The sequence below is a fragment of the Pogoniulus pusillus genome, chromosome 3 (genome assembly GCF_015220805.1).
Source record: "Pogoniulus pusillus isolate bPogPus1 chromosome 3, bPogPus1.pri, whole genome shotgun sequence".
In the NCBI taxonomy this organism is placed as follows: Eukaryota; Metazoa; Chordata; class Aves; order Piciformes; family Lybiidae; genus Pogoniulus; species Pogoniulus pusillus.
Window position 1 is genome coordinate 26974927 of NC_087266.1, and position 16284 is coordinate 26991210.

General features: G+C 36.9%; 1 protein-coding gene across 3 annotated transcripts in view; it reads right to left on the reverse strand.

Annotated features, from left to right (window-relative positions):
• Nucleotides 1-2158: 2158 nt before the first annotated feature.
• Nucleotides 2159-16284, reverse strand: part of DCLK1 (doublecortin like kinase 1) — a 265632-nt gene continuing 251506 nt past the window's right edge. For 2 of the 3 annotated variants that reach the window (XM_064173100.1, XM_064173116.1), the window contains one exon: nucleotides 2159-7066. In XM_064173100.1, the coding sequence (XP_064029170.1) occupies nucleotides 6902-7066 (165 nt within the window). In that variant the 3' untranslated portion in view covers nucleotides 2159-6901. The remainder of the gene's footprint in view (nucleotides 7067-16284) is intronic. The other variant, XM_064173107.1, reaches the window with a different exon arrangement.

Consider the following 16284-nt stretch of genomic DNA (forward strand, 5'->3'; position numbering starts at 1 on the left):
TTTGTTTTTTTTTTCTCCTCCAGGCACTTAAAATTAGATATGTATGAATAATTCATCCTTAGCCCTAAAATCAGTTAGCAATGTAGAAATACAAGGTATCTTCTGAATTTCTTAGTCCAGTATCTTCCTGCACAAGGAAATATATACAAAGACATACAAGAAACAACTGAAGAAGAAAGTCTCACCAACAATAAAGCTTCAACTGTGAATCAGTTGGAGTTTCTTGGCTCCAGTGGTTCTGTTGAAAAAAGTTGTGGCCAGAAACCATCTTTAAACTGCCAGTCTACATCTGTGATGGATTATCTCTACCTGCGTGCTTTTTCCTAGTTTTGTCATTTAGCATTAATGGATCTTTTCCCAATCCACTATTTACTTATATCTTGACAAAACGTGTAGCACTGCAGGTGGATGCCAAGAAAACAGCAAAGTTCTGTCCAGTGTCCCATCCTCATCCACTTAGGTGAGTGAATACTTTGGGAAAAGACAGAACATGGTTGTTAATCACTCAAGTAAATCACTAAGAAGGATTAGGAAGAGATGTCTGTTATGGGTGGTTCACTCTCCGAACTCTTTATGTAAAGATTCATGAAGGATGCTTTGGTCCTGTCTCTGGCCTCTGCTGCAAAAAAACTGTGATATGAAGCTTCACCACAGCACCTTGTTTCTTACTGAAGCTATTTGGTATGGGCAATCCAAGTATATATGCAAACAATTATAAAATGCATAGACAACACTTTCTGAAAGCTGTCATTTCCCAAAGGGACCTATTAAGGTAGACTCATGCCATTAAAAATAAATAAATTAATTGTTAAAACACCTAATTTCCCCACTAGCCTGTGTGCAACACTACTTCAAACAGCTACACACGGTCTCATTTAGTGAATATATGAGGAAGAGGTCTGCATTATGTTTGCTGAAAGAACTAGGATTTCAATTCCATCTGCTGCTGGGTGTGTTTGATTTGTATATTAATTATGCCTGTTTGTAGCTGTAAATTTGCTCCAGATTAGTAGCTGATTGGCTCCGCACATGGATTCATTACACCGTGCGGCTCCCTTGCACGTTGACAGTTTTCAAATGATTACATACGTATGCTTTTTTAAACTGCTTTTTATACCTCTCTCCTTTGGTTTGAGCTTTCAGTCCTGTCTTATTGAAACCATTTTCCCCCCTTAAGAGCAAACACGTTCCTTTGATGATTCTCTTTGTAGACCTTTTTGGCTGGTGTCACATCAGCTTTGTCCGTGGTGCTACTCTTAAAACACAGGATGAAGCTGCTTCTTCTCTCGGTCTTAAAGAGAAATTCAGCATATTCACACAGCATTTGCTACGTAGAATGACTCAAACTAATGGTTTTAGGAATTACATGAGCACTCAGCAGGGCACATAAACATACCTGTTACTGCGCAAACTTTACGTGCTTGTCATATTGAAATAAAACTCTCCCATATGTGGAGCATTTTTCTCTTGATCACTGAGCTTTCCCTCTGCTTTTCTAAATGCTCAAAAGTTCACAACTGTCACCTTTGTAGTTAAGGCCTCCAAGATACACTTGAAAATATAATGCATCTGAAACGAGCTGCATAGAAACAGCCTTTGTGTCTCCGTGTGAGTGTGAATGTTTGTGTACACTTAGAAAATAAATGTCAAAGAGGTCAAGCTGATTTCCTTCATATTTCAGGAAAAGAATCACTCTGAACTGAAAAATGGTACGACAGGTTTCTGCCTGAAGCAAACTTTTACGATCAAATTAAAAACCTTTGAGACTAAGAGTTTATAATGGAAATACTAACACAGCCTTAACCATGGCAGCACCAGCAGGCATGGCAATGATATTAAGAAAGCTCTCCCTGCCCACAATCTAAACTAAATAAAAAAGATGCCATTTTCTAACATGTACCTCAGGCTAGCAAATAACAATGATTTAATGCACTTGCCCTGTGGTAATATAGTAGCACTGCAAACCTCTGAGCCTATTTTTCTTTTCTTTTCTTTTCTCTCTCTTTTTTTTTTTTTTTTCTTTTTAAAACATATATGCCCCATAGGGAAAGGATTGCAGTTTAGCTCTTATTTGTGGATATATTGCTTCCATTTTGACAATTCTTGAAAGCACTCCTGCTGTCACATGCGAGCACCCAACTGAATAAAGACCCACCAGACTTTTTCAGGAGTTTATTCACAGGTTTGGCTTTGCTTATTGTAGTATGCACCACATTTAAATTAGATGAGGGCTACTGTAAAGCAATAACATTGTCAATGACTGGAATCTCACTTCCCCCTCTAACAGTCTGAAGCAAATTTATGTATTGGTTGTTCATTAACAAGTAAACAGTTTCTGCTACAATGTCAAGGAAAAAGAATGTGTTCATTAATATGAACAATCTTCATCTACAAAGATGATTTACACAATGCATGTCATGAGATAGTTTTCCCCTAACTAGTACACTATCAAACTGAAAAGCTGATTCTTAGGACTTCCTTGAAATTACAATATTGTTTGTTTACCAATAAGAAAGACAGTCTCAGTCACCTATGCCACCATTGTAAGATCTATAGTAAGTACTTAAAAAAAGAGAGATTTCTGGAATCACTTGTGGAATTAATAAAATTGATAACTACAGACTTACACTGCATCAATGATACATATTATTCCTGTGATAAGTTAAGCAAAAAATAAGATAAATTTGGTTATAGAAATTCCTTAAACAACAACACTTAAATTATTTCAAACTTGAAAATCTTCAAGTTTTTTTTCTTTTTTTTTTTTTGAAAAAAATCAGCAAACACTGGCTAAAAAAGCAAAGCAGTTTGGATACACCAATGTAATCAGCATGCCTAGTGCTTTTCTGTTAACCCTCTGAGTAGAACCATAGTATTTGGGATTTTTTTGTACACAGTAAATTGTAAATTACAGAAATATTAATTTATATGCCATGAATTAATAAATCACGTTCTAAATATATTTGGGCTAGGCACCTCTTCTAGGGAGCAATTCAGCCATCCTAGAACTTTTATTATCCACTAGAGAAGCCAGTCTCTAGCAAGTATAAGGAAGGTTTAGATGATTGCCTTTGATTCTATGCTTACCTCTAAGATTAATACATCTAGGTAAGATAATACCCAGCCCAAAATCATTTAACTAATCCTACGCTATCATCTATCAGAACTACATTTTCACATCAAAGTTTGCTTACTGCATGTAAGCTTGCTAGAATATTGCACTTAGGTTGGAGTCCCTGTTACTCCCACTTGCCTTTAGTTGAGGGGAATTAAGCTGGAAGTGACCCTGTTTCTGCTTTCCTGTTATTACTAAGATCAGACTGACAGGCATCTCCAGAGACCAAATATTAGATGACCTGGATCACCCTTCAGAAGTGCTCCTCTTCATCTCCTTGGTGATAAACAGTGCCTACCATGACTCTCATCCATCTTAGCTGACTATACAGGCTTGGTCAGAGGAAGTTGGCCTTGTATATGTAACAAGCATTAAAAAACTATCTTTGTCACATTTAGCACCAGTATGATGCAATGATTCAAAAGGGAAATGATGAAAGAAGTCAGGAGGACTGGTACGTATTACAGTCAAATGACCAGAGTGTGCTACCTGCTCTCCCGGATTATCACATTAGAAATACTCTTGTCATCTTTGATTTGGCTTTTTTCAGAGGTGGGGCCACATATTCTGTCTTCATTTGCCCCCAGGAATTCAGAGGTTAGACAAGAAAAAAGATACTCATTGCCAAACAAGCCTGAACCGTTATTAATATAATGAGATCATATATGTATATACATATATATATATGTATATATATGTGGTTATATTTAAAAACTATGTATGGATATATTTAAAACCATCATTGCAAACTGTTTTAAAACAGTTTAAATATTCAGCTACCTTTCATTGAAGCTTAAAAAGAAGCTATCAGCAATTTTAAATCTAATTCGTCATGCACCTAAAAATAATAATAAAAAAGTAGTTACATTCATAAAACACGAATCAGAGATCACAAACATGTAAGACTTTGAGGATGAGTAGGGTTTTCAGGATGTAGGGCTATTTTAATGTACATTTTAAGTGGTATAGGATGGTGCAAGATGAAGGAGCCAAACATTCCAAGACAAAGTGAAGCAAAGGTGATAGGAAAATTCCAAGGGGGTCTTTTCGAATAGTACTTATCATGCACGAGGTGAAGCTACTTTTGTTTTTCTTTTTCTTGACTTCTGTGATTAAGAAAAATGACCATTGGCCTTTGACTTAACAATGACAAACCTTCCCAATACTCAAGAAGTGTGTGGTATTAACTGACACTTTTTTACTACCAAATGTATGTTTTGCATTTACATGGCTGAGTTCTATCTCTTCTGAATTGAAGACCGTGATACAACATGGGAAGGTCAATGCTGGGAAAATGTGCTAGATCCTAACCTACTGCAAATTGATGAACCTCATTGCCAAGGGAGGTTTTACTTTGGCTGAAGTTTGTGGTAAAAAATAATCTCTGTCCTGTCAAGCTACAACCACTAGCACCACAATGGCAGCAGCTGTGCACTGTCTACCAATGACTTCTCTCCACAATAACTGTAGGGTTGGATAGGCACAGTCAAGGATCTACCACAGACACAATCTTTTCTCGAAAGCTCAAAGTTGAGAACTTTTTAATGGGAGTTCCTTTATTCCTTCACCTCTTGCCCCTGTGGAGTTCTCCAAGACACCAATCTGCTTCACTTAGGATAAGTTGTTTTACTCAGGTTCCAGACAGAGTAACTGAGGTCATGCACAGACCTTCTGCCTTTGGACAGAATCTCCTAATGGCTTAGGCTGACATTCACTGGACTACACTATAATTTGATGTTTGGTGTCTGATTTAAGCTTCCATCAGCAGTTCCTTCAACAGCCAATGGAGTGAGAGCAATAGCTGAATCAAGAGTGCCACCTAAAACATGTGTCCATGGCAGGTGAGATGAATCAAACCTGGGAATGCTCATCTGGTCTGGACATCTCACGTTGAATAAATGTTGTCCTTGTAGGTTATTATCACTGGCTGAATTCAAAAGTGTTCTCTATGAAATACTTTTACCACTTGTGTGAAGATGCACAAGATTAAATTTCTGTATTTGAAAGCTTCAGAGCATGTAATACATACATTTTCATGACTGAAGCAACAAAAGATGTACTTCAAAGGATGGAGAAATGAAAGAATGTCAATGTTTCTTGAAATACAGTTGAACTGATAATTCCAACTAGAATGCAAAGGAGCATTACACTCCCTGCAACAAGCTATAGGTACACACACATTCACTGTCACAACTACTCGCAGGGATGGTTCCATGACAAAACACAACTCAGAATGGAAATGGCATTGTGGGCTACTTGCCCTCTCCTCCAAAATTCAGTTGCACTTCCCAGCAAGATCAGAAAAGTTTATGTATTTTTTTGGGCAGTGTATTAATATTTCTACTTATATGGTATGGTAGGAAAAGGGAGAAAGAAAGAGAGAAAAAAGGGCAAGGAGAGAGAAGGAACACATTTATGTGACCTTTTAAAAACACTGTAAGAAAATTTTAACTTTAGAGACGAAAATTGCCCTTTTATATGACTAATAAGAGGAAAGTATAAATTTAATAATGTTATTTTTTATTTTAGAATAGACTTTGGAAATTGTCTTTTTCATCAAAGTGAATTTCTGAGTGATTTTAGAGTATTTTTTCTTCCAAATCATCACAGATGAAGCAGAAGTCTGCAAAGTGTAATATTTCTGTGAAAGCTAACTTTAGGGTAGTGGTTGAATCAAATGCTATAATGCTGTGTTGAGATTCTAATAAACCAGAAATATGTATACTCTGTGTAAATGCCCATTTTATTAAATATTACAAATGGAAGCGGTGAATCATTTTTAGTTTCTCCATTCTAAGACAATGCTTTTGCTAATTCAGTTTAGGCTTTACATATATTTAATAACTCATATTTCCCCCGATTTAAAAGTACTCTACTTATTTTAAGGGTAATTCTCATCCACATCAATCTTTAAAAGCAACTCTCCTGGAATAACCAGGTCATGACTGGTTGCCTGTACATGACAGGATGCCTGTACATTTCTGAACGTGAGACAAAGGAACCAGTAACTTCTCAACTAGATCATTACATACCATTACATGACAGAACATGTCCTCAAGCCATTTCCCAAGACTCTGCATTGTTATTAGCAGCAAATGATATGGAAGCAACCTTTTGTGGCCATCATCATGTCATCTTCTGTAAACTATGAGGTTGCCCTAAACTGAATTTCCCATTTAGCCTGCATTATATCCTCCAACAACAGCTACTTCCTGTGCAAGTATAATGCAGGTTTAGAAAGAGCTGCTGTGGAACATACTGTTTGCTTAATTTCATTTTAATTTTTAAAGCTTATATTTGTAACCCCTAAGCAATAGTGTGTTTGGTATTGTTTTGGCCAGAAACAGGCAAGGAACTTTAGGGTGCTATAAAAGATATGTGCGTATAAAAGCAACAGAGCTGGAATAAAGCCCTAACGTGTGTTGTCAAGATTTAAGCTGATCGTTTACTCAGAGGGTTAACATGTGCTAAAATTACATACTGCAGTTCCTAGCTTCACTGATGAAAACATTCACTGCTTCTATCTTTAAATTAAAAAAACAAAAAAAGCAGAATAGCCTTAACCCTTCGAGGATCAAATTAGCAGCAAGTTACAATCTAAACAGAGAACAAGTATTTCAATCAATTAGGAAATTATTCTTACAAAGATTCTGTGAGCACCCTTTTGTGTTCCACCATCCCAGCATTTACTGCTGGATAGATCAGCTGTAATTACTTCACACAGGCCTGAGGGATTTTCAGGGTCTCAAAGGGTTAAAGCCAAGACTTTAGAGTAGAAGTGTTTTATTAAAAGGGTGAATTAGGTGAGCGAACAGTCTCGGATGAACTTGGTGAATAGTCTTCCGATTCGGAGTTGAGTTCGGGTGGAGCTTGCTGTGCCTTATAACGTCCCCTCACATCCTGGTTGCGTCTTCGTCGGAAAACCTGCCTCTCCTTATCAAGAGCGGTGGTCTGGCAGGGGCATAAAATAAGAATAAATGAAATTAGGCTGTGTGTGAAATGCAATCTAATGAAAACCATGACTTTTTTATGTGCCCTGCGAATACCAGGGATAATAAATGCTCAGACCAAATTAAGTCTGTTCTGTCTCAGTCAAGTCTGAAAAGCTGAGCCCACAACATAGCTAAATGCTTTAAAAAGTGCATTTCCCAAACCTTAAGAGGTAGCATGACATCATCAAGTAGATACAGTACCATATATATGGATGCCATATGTTCTACTTCTGGATGCTATTAATTTAATCCCTTAATAGATTCAAATTTCAAGCCAAATACCAACTGACCTTCACCCCACCCTTCTCAAAGTATAAATCTGTTTCTACAGGCAAGGCAGAGATGTATGCTTGTCTTTGATTTGACCTAATGAAGGCTGATGCAGACTCACCCATCTTCAACTTAGTGCAATCAGCTAACAAAGATGGATTGTGATGAAGTTGTCAGACAAGGGAGAAAACAAACACAGAAGGGAGCTAGCCCAGCTCTTTGACATCTCCTCATGCTGCATAATGGATGTTCTTAGGGAGAACACTGAAGAGCTCTGACGGAAAGACCCGGTTAGCCTGACCACCCTTGCCTCCTCCTGTTAACCAAGTTCTATTGAATTAAATACTCTGGTAATTTTATCTAGGTCTATCTGGAATATACAGGAATGGGAAGGAAAAATGTTTACTTTATGAGATGTATTTTTATCAGTTTCTGCCGCTATCAAGAACACAAGTCTTAATAAAATGGCTGGAATTTCTAGCCACATCCTTTCATCTGCTTTTCTGGCACATTTACTGCCATTTACAGGTAAGAACAGCCCAAATATTACTAAAGATTTCAAGCATGAGACTGGGTTTCACTGTTTTCTTGGTTATGGGGTATTAGCCTTTAGTCCCTGAAACCGTTGTAAAGTGCAAGTTCAACAGGATGGCCTTGATTCAGCAAGAGCACCTTGACATATAGTTAACTGCCTTCTGAAGCAGAGCTGCCTTCCTAAAGTATGGCCCATGATTTTTTTTTTTTTTAAAGCAAACCAAGAAAAGGCAGGTGGCTTGTAAGATGACATACAAAACACAAATATCTGATCACAGCTCTGGAGGCAAAGATAACCTTGAGAAATGAACTGGTTTAACTGCTAGCACTTGTAAAATTTATCCTTAGCATGAAAATCTCCATTTAAAAGAAACCAGCCAAAAGTGTATTCTGCTTCATTATTTTCTCTTGAGAGACACATGACTGATTTCTCTAGAAAATTTACCAGTTATAGTGTGAGTCTCACAGGAGAGCAGAGATGTATTTATAGCCAACATATTTCTGAGGACAAAATGAAAACTAAATCCATCATACTGCTGCAGAGCAACATTATAGCAATCCACGCTCTAAAATAATGCAATCGGCATTCAATAAGGATGTAATAGAGACAGAAAGATGGACAAGAGCACAGAGCTACCACAGCAAAAGGACTTAGGTCAAATTGCTGAACTATTATTTCTGTGTTTAGAGCCCACATAGCACTTCTTTAAAGGAGTACAATAATTAAGTTCTGTAAGTTCATCCCCTTATTTTAAATAATACTTGCTACAAAATATCATCACTTCCCATCTGGTGAGAATTTCCTTGTGTACTGCTAACCCTTTGGTTAAGTGCTCTAATTAGTATTTTTGATGCCTTCTAAGTTTCCTAGGCTTGCACCAATGCAGCTTTTTATTAGTTTTTTTAATGTGAAACAGAAGAATACCTAGATCTTTTACACACAGTGAATGTACTGCATACAGTATGTAATTCTGTGTGAAAATTTAAAAGAATGGCATGTGTCACCACTCTATAGAGTACAGATTTCCACCTCAAAGAATTTTTATGCTTAAAAGAAATAAGCATGTATTTAAAGTTTAAACCACATCACATCATCCTGTGGTAAGAGATAGTCTCCCCTGAGAAAGTGAAATATTTCTGGTTGAATAAATAAGAATACTTTTATTAAATACAAAATGTGTTTTTAAAACCTCCTACATGAGAATGGTAAATGTGCATGTGAAAAAAAAAAAAAAGAAGAAACTATTTAACATTAGAGAAGTTACACTGAAGAACTTACACAGAAGAAGCCACTTCTGAATAAAAGATTATTTTTAAAACTGTGCCTAAGACATTAGGTTTTTTTTGGGGAAAGACAAAATTCTAAAATCACAGTACCAGTTAGATAATTAAGTATCAGGACATCTTTAAAGATGTCTTTATAAAACAAGCCCCAAGATACTATATTTCTACTGTTGCTGAAGAAGCTCTGGGGGGCTTTTGTTTAAATGCATTGATATAAATGTGCATAATAATAGACACATAATAAATACATATTTAAGTGTATTTAAATGTATTTACTTAAATGTGCATAATAATACACACATAATAAATACATATTTAAGTGTATTTAAATGTGCATAAAAGCACTTCCTGTCTTAGTAAAAAAACAAACCAAACATTAATAAAAAGTCTCTTGTGATCTCACCTAACCCAGCACCTTTTGCTGTAGTTTGTATAACCAAATTATTTCTGGCTTACTCACTCTCCTGAAACTTCCTGGATTTTTTTTTTTTTTTTTTTGAGGCTATGTTTTTCTTTACATTTTTATCTAAAGTCTCCCCTTAATTTGATTTAATTGCTCTTTGTAAAGGACACATTTGTGGACCACAGGAGCATTATTGTGGTTACTCTCCTGGGCTGCCAGACATTCAGAGCCTTTCTCACCCAAAGAGCTTACCAAAGACAAATGTATAAAGAGACACAAAGAAAGGAGTACCCTTATAGTGAAAGTAAAAATACACAGGTCATGCTCTAATGTGTTTAAACATGTCAGAACCACAAAATGGGTCACTTCTGGTCACAGACAGAGCACTCACAAGTCCTACAGAAGTTACGAGACCATCAGGCTCATTCTGCCCAAAGTTACAAAGACATTTCAGACTTCTAGGGTCTCATATGTAGCTGGATGAGGTTGCCACTCTGCATTCTGTACAAATGCTATTTTTCATTTAATGAGGCCATGGTTCTATTTTACCTCTACAGAATTTCAAAATATGGTAGATTAATGCTTTGGAAGGCAGGGGAGTGGGTAAGATACATTTAGCATGTTGACTTGCATATGTTTCACCAGTGCAGTTTTCACCTCCTGTATCCTCTAGTGCATGTGGGCATATTAAAAAAAAACAAAACAGCTTTTTCATTATTATTACAGTTTTTGCAGCAAAGGCCTCTTAGACACATTGCCTTGGTTTAACAGTTGTATTATTTTGTCCACTATTCAGCTGGGTGGTTCACTGGTGCATGAACTAGTCCATTACAGATTTCCAGGCATTTCTACTTCAAACTACACTTTCAATAAATAATAAGAGCACCTGAAGTGCACTTAAGCTTCACAGGGCTGCAAATCCCAGATTTTCATTATCACATTTTGATTTTTTTTTTATTCCCAGCTTGAGGTGAGAGGGTAAGGACTTTGAGCACTGTATGATAGTAACGGTAACTAAAATGTAAGTATAGCATTTTTATTTAAGATACATAGCCATCCTCCTACAACCCGTATGAGGAAATGTAAAGTTTCTTATCAAGCAGCAGATAAGTGGATTGCCTCTATTAGTTTGGTGCTGATGAGTTTGAAGCACTTCATTAAGCACTAATGTATTTTGCATCAACATTTAGTAATCCTGACATTCAGTAGCAAATGGTTAACAAGCCATTTTTGGGAATGCATTTAATTTGAAGTAATGGGCCATTATTTTAAAATCACTGTTTTTGTCACCTATATACTAAGGTGCAGTTAGCAGTTTTCCAGGATTTTACCACAGGGAGTGTCTTTATCTCTTGATGCTGCAGGACTCCTGAGTCTCTCTACCTCTTGATGCTGCAGGACTCCTGAGCCATAAAAAATCATTTGTTATCTTGGAAAACATTGAACTCTGTGTTTATGAAGAGGCATTCAAGACCTACAGCTGCTTTGATACATATGTTGGATTTGCAGTAGGAAGTGCCTTATTTTAGCTGTGGGGTGATATTTTCTGTCAGTTCAGTAATTATTGGATTGAAGTAACTGCATTTTATGAATGTGAGTAGTACTGTTTCTCTTTTCACTTGTCTTAATTTACTGCTGGCCACCAAATATAGATATATATTCATTTCATTAATAAAAGAACATTATTGCACATTTTGCCTCTTAGCCTATCCATTATTCATACCAGCCAGGAGACTGAACTGGGGATGCAGCTGTTCATGCATTAATCTAAGAAACCCTTTACTCGTTTTCATTCCACAGGAGCATATTTACAATTTGTTTATAATTCTTGTGATGCACTATTTAGTGTGTGAGATTACATGGACATACATATTGAAACCCTGGTATTTTTCTGCCATTTCATTCTTTTATATACATGCATGCATATGCACATATTTAAATGTTCACACCTAGATCATTTTATCTTTTCTTTTTTTCTTCAGCTTCTGGCTAGTGACCTCGATACACTGAGATATGCAATGGCAGGTTTTCTGACTATAAAAATCATCATTAAATAATGCTTGTGGCACAAGCCAGGCAGCCCTCCAGTATTTTATTTTTTTTTTCCATGGGTATCTGAGGTTAGATATACAAATATATATATCTATACATCTATATATATCTATATATATAAAACAAAACACACACATACATTATATATATATATATATATACACATATACATATATATATATATATATATAAAAAGTGTGTGAGTGATCAATTAATGATTCAAGACACTTTTTGGAGATTACTTCAAACTTAGCAATTTACCTCAGTCCAGGAGTGACAGACAAATGTTATTTTCAGCCCCTCAGGCACAAGCTGTAACTAAGTCAAGTTACACGGTGATTTGGAGACGTGCAAATGACCACATCGAAGGGACAAATTAATCGAGTGGATTTGAACCTAGACCTCCAAATACAATTGGGCAGTGCTTTAGCACACCATGTAACTTCAAACATGAGATTTAGCTAAAATGAAAGTAGACAGAAAGAAAGGAAGAGAAAGAAAGAAAACCAAATTGATTTCATGTATGCTTTGTATTGTAACTGGTGAGTGAATACAAAGAAGAGTATTCTACTCATATAACTACTGAATTCATATTGCTACATTGAAGTTTGTGTTTACTCTTTGACATCCCCCGTTTTCAGAGGCACAGTTGCTCAGCTGGTTTCAATTACACGTGGAAAACACCTAGCGCCAAGTTGTTTTCATGGATGGATTTTATTTATAGTTGTGGTTTTCTTAGTCAAAGAGTAGGAGAAGAGATTTCAAATCAGTTTAGATGTTTTTCTGTTTTTACCAATATTCAGTTCACAGGGGGGGTTACAGTATTAAAAAGGCACTTCCCAGACAGCAAGCCTGATGCCCTGCTTCCTCGTCCCATTGTCAAGATGTCTGGTTGCAACTTTTGACTTGAAAGTGTATTGCATCTGCTTGGGGCAGGTGTAAGTAACAGATGCAAAGTAATGGGAACTAGGAACGAAACGCGGAGGATGGAACTGTGGATTTTCAGATGCACTATTCAGGTATTTGGTTAACTATGACATTAAGAACTGTGTTTTAAAAATCTAGTATTTTATTAACTAAATATTGGCTGGACTGATGATTTCATTAAGTATTCAATGTCACTCATCTCCTCGCTATTGTCATTACATAAATAAGATCATTAATAACTTTCCCATACATTTCCTGGGTTTTAATTTGCTCCTTTAGCTTTTATATAATGTCTGTGGATATGTAGAAAATAACATAGTGGCATTTTATACTACCCATGAATATATATACTACTATTTTCTACTAATATTTTTCATTAGATACAGCCACTTTAGTGCTCCCTTAATACTCTGAATCAAGCCAGAAATGGCAGAAAATTCAGGAGTTTCTGTCAGCAGCAGATCAAAATAATATTAAGATTCAGATATAAACCAGCACCAGTAAGGAAATTCAGGGTCAAGGAAAACATTGTTAAGTTATGCAAAGCCTTCAAAATGTGCTGCCATTGTGCACAACAGTTAAAACAGCTGAAGAAGGCCAGAGGAAACTGCATGGAATCACACAAACTCTTTAAAGCCTCAGTTAAATACATCTTGCTCCTTACAAGAAAGTAAATCTATCAATTATGCTATTTCTAAAGGACAGCACAGATGCCACTTGAAATTTTTTGTGGTCACTGTTCCAGCAGAGTGAAATGATAGAAGACGATTGCATTGGCTTTAGTCTTTTCACACAGAGACCTATCAGAGAATGGACTGTCTTTGGTGTACAAAAAAAACAAAACAAAGACAACCTGAGCACAGTATCTGTGCTTTGAGATAGGTGATCTCTGCTGTCTTCAACTTGAGTTGAGATTGGTAATTTGGGATGAACACAAATCACAGCCATTATCCACCTGCATCAACTCTGGCTACCCTGGCTATCAAGAACAAGAATGTTTCACCAGGCACAGCACAGACTGTGGGAATTTAACTGGAAGCTCCAAGATTTTGGCCTTCTCTCCATTTCTGATGACAGGGCTGATTCCTGACAACATTATAGAGCTGTTTTAAAAATATGTACCAGTCTGGGGTCCAAATGAATTTACTGATTTGTCCCCTGTATTTTTTCTGTTCCTCATTTTTAGGGAACAATGTAAGACTTCCCAGGCATTATATATCATATTTGCTACAACAACTATCGTTGTGCATAAAATGTTGCATTTCAGTATCTCAAACCTTCAAGTCACTTCAGCACATTTTATCCTACCGAAAGAGAGTAAGACAGGATGCAGAATGAGTGCTCAGAAAATTAAGACTTTGAGGCACTTTGAACAGGAAAGTCTTCTAGGTAGAGAAAGGAAAAGGTTTCTGGTTGATTGAAGGAGGAAATAGTGCCATTTTAAAAGGTATTTTAGAAGGCTGCTGGAAAACAGGGATGAAAACGATCAAAGGAAATGAACTAAGGAACACTAACAAAGGGAGCATTACATTTTCCTTGGGACTTGACTTTCATTTTCTGCTGTACATGTGAATTCAGGTTAATTTTCACAGAACAATGAGAATTTCACTGTTTTTTGGAGGGGAATTGACTAACCTCTTCATATTCTTTGCATTTGCAGTACTAAAAATTAAACACTTGATACAGTGAAAGGGTTTTATTTAGAGAAAAATGTTGGTCATTACAGTATGGACGGGAATTGACTAACTTCTTCATATTCTTTGCATTTGCACTGCTAAAAGGTAAACACTTGCTACAATGAAACGGTTTTATTTAGAGAAAAATGTTGGTCACTACAGCAGTTGCCTGTTTCTGGGAGAAGAAAGAGGACCAAATACAGGGCAGTGCTTGTTCACAGGTACCCCCAGTTAGAGCACTTCCTAATTAAGCGTCTACATCTAGGAGCCCTGCTCTCTCAATTTGCCTTTCCTCACTAGGCGCCCTGTTTAGAAAGCACTAATTATAAACACTGTTGTTACTGCCCCCAGCTGGAAAACAGAGCAGTTTATGTATGAATAAGAGAGATTATCGCCCATCTGCTCCAGCCCATTATTGAGGGCGTCATTTTGCATGCTGATGGAAGCCATTACTAGTGTTTTAGTCAAATAACCTCTTTATTACCTCTTTTTTTTTTAAATAGCATTTATTTATTTACTAACCAAATTGAAGAATTAGCGCCTTCCTCCCCACCTACCTTCTCAATATGGTTTGTTTCAAAATCTGAGCTATGCAGTTAAACTGAGTCAAGGCCAATCTGAAAAGAGAGATGCTCGATTTATCAGAGGCTCCTGTTTCTGGTGGTCTGCTTCTCCTGAAGCTGGGGTTTTAAAAGATCCAAATATCATGTATAGCAAACAGAAAGATATGATTTCCCCCCCTCTTTTATTTTTTCTTGTTTGTTTGTGGGTTTTTTTTTGCTTTGTTTTTGTAAAATAAAAAGAGTAAAGCAGAGAAGGAGTGTAAATGGATCACAGAGAGCAACTAAAATCCAGGAAGATCAATAAAGCTCATGTGAGCTTTCCCCCATTTAATAGAGAAGGCATTCAATTTGCAACTATTTTGACAAAGTTCTGCTGGAGGTGAAATGCCATCTTCGTAAAAAGTTCTCTACTGCTGGAAACTCACGCTCAGATGAAGCTGGGCACTCAAGCCCCATTCCCCCCTTCTTCAAAACCAAAAGAACACAGATGTTGTGCTGCGTCTCTCATCTGTGTTACAGGGCTGGAACCTGTGAAGCATGATGCCAAGCGACAAGATAGAACGAGCAGATTTTTCTGTGTCCTCTCAGGTCATGATAGGTTTATAGCCACCAAGACGAGTGGAATTACAGGTACTGCTGCAAATGTGAGCTAGCCTGCGTTGAGCTGATGGATGGGAATTACTTTTCTATTTTTTGCTTGAAAAAATAAGACGATTTTTGTTTTTTGTTTCCCCAGAACATCCATATCAGAATCTACTTAACCTGCGGTGTGTGCTCAAGGAACTGCTGGGCTTTATGGAAACTGTGCTCTAGCCTGATTCATGCACTCAGTGAAATGATCCAGGGTGGGAGTTTCACTTTACTGGATATACTTGCAGTGACCATCTCTGCTGTTTTGCTAAGGCAGTTAATTTGCTGATTTTTTTCCAAATACCTCACAGTTGAGTTTTTGAAGGCTTCAATCAATGCAGTGCTAGGAAACGCAGGTCTGATGAGAAAAAAATTCTCCAGCTATCAAAATGCAAGTCTTGTGCGTGCCATGAGCAATAAGAAGGAAAAAAGCCAGCAAATAACCACATGATGGAAATTCCAGGGCTCTGGTTTGATTGTGGAGGTACATGGCCCTCGAGTGGGCTATCAGACCCGGATCTCTCCTTGTCCCCACTCCAGAATAACCCCGTCCCACCCAGAGCCCCATTTTATCATATAGGTTAAGCCAGCTAACGACAACCCTGGCACAGTTACACAATGAAGAAAAAGATATTCAAAAGATTCATGCAATATTAAAAAAAATAAATCAAAATAAATAGGTATCAGAAGGGTTTTTAAAAGAAAAGAGAAAGAATGCATTGTTAGAAACACAAGCTTACCAGCACATACAATGCATTGTATTTCATTGAACTTGGGAGAGTTTCTACAGCCCGCGTTATGTAAATGCATTGTGCAATCTAAGGTAAGGATTGTGTTT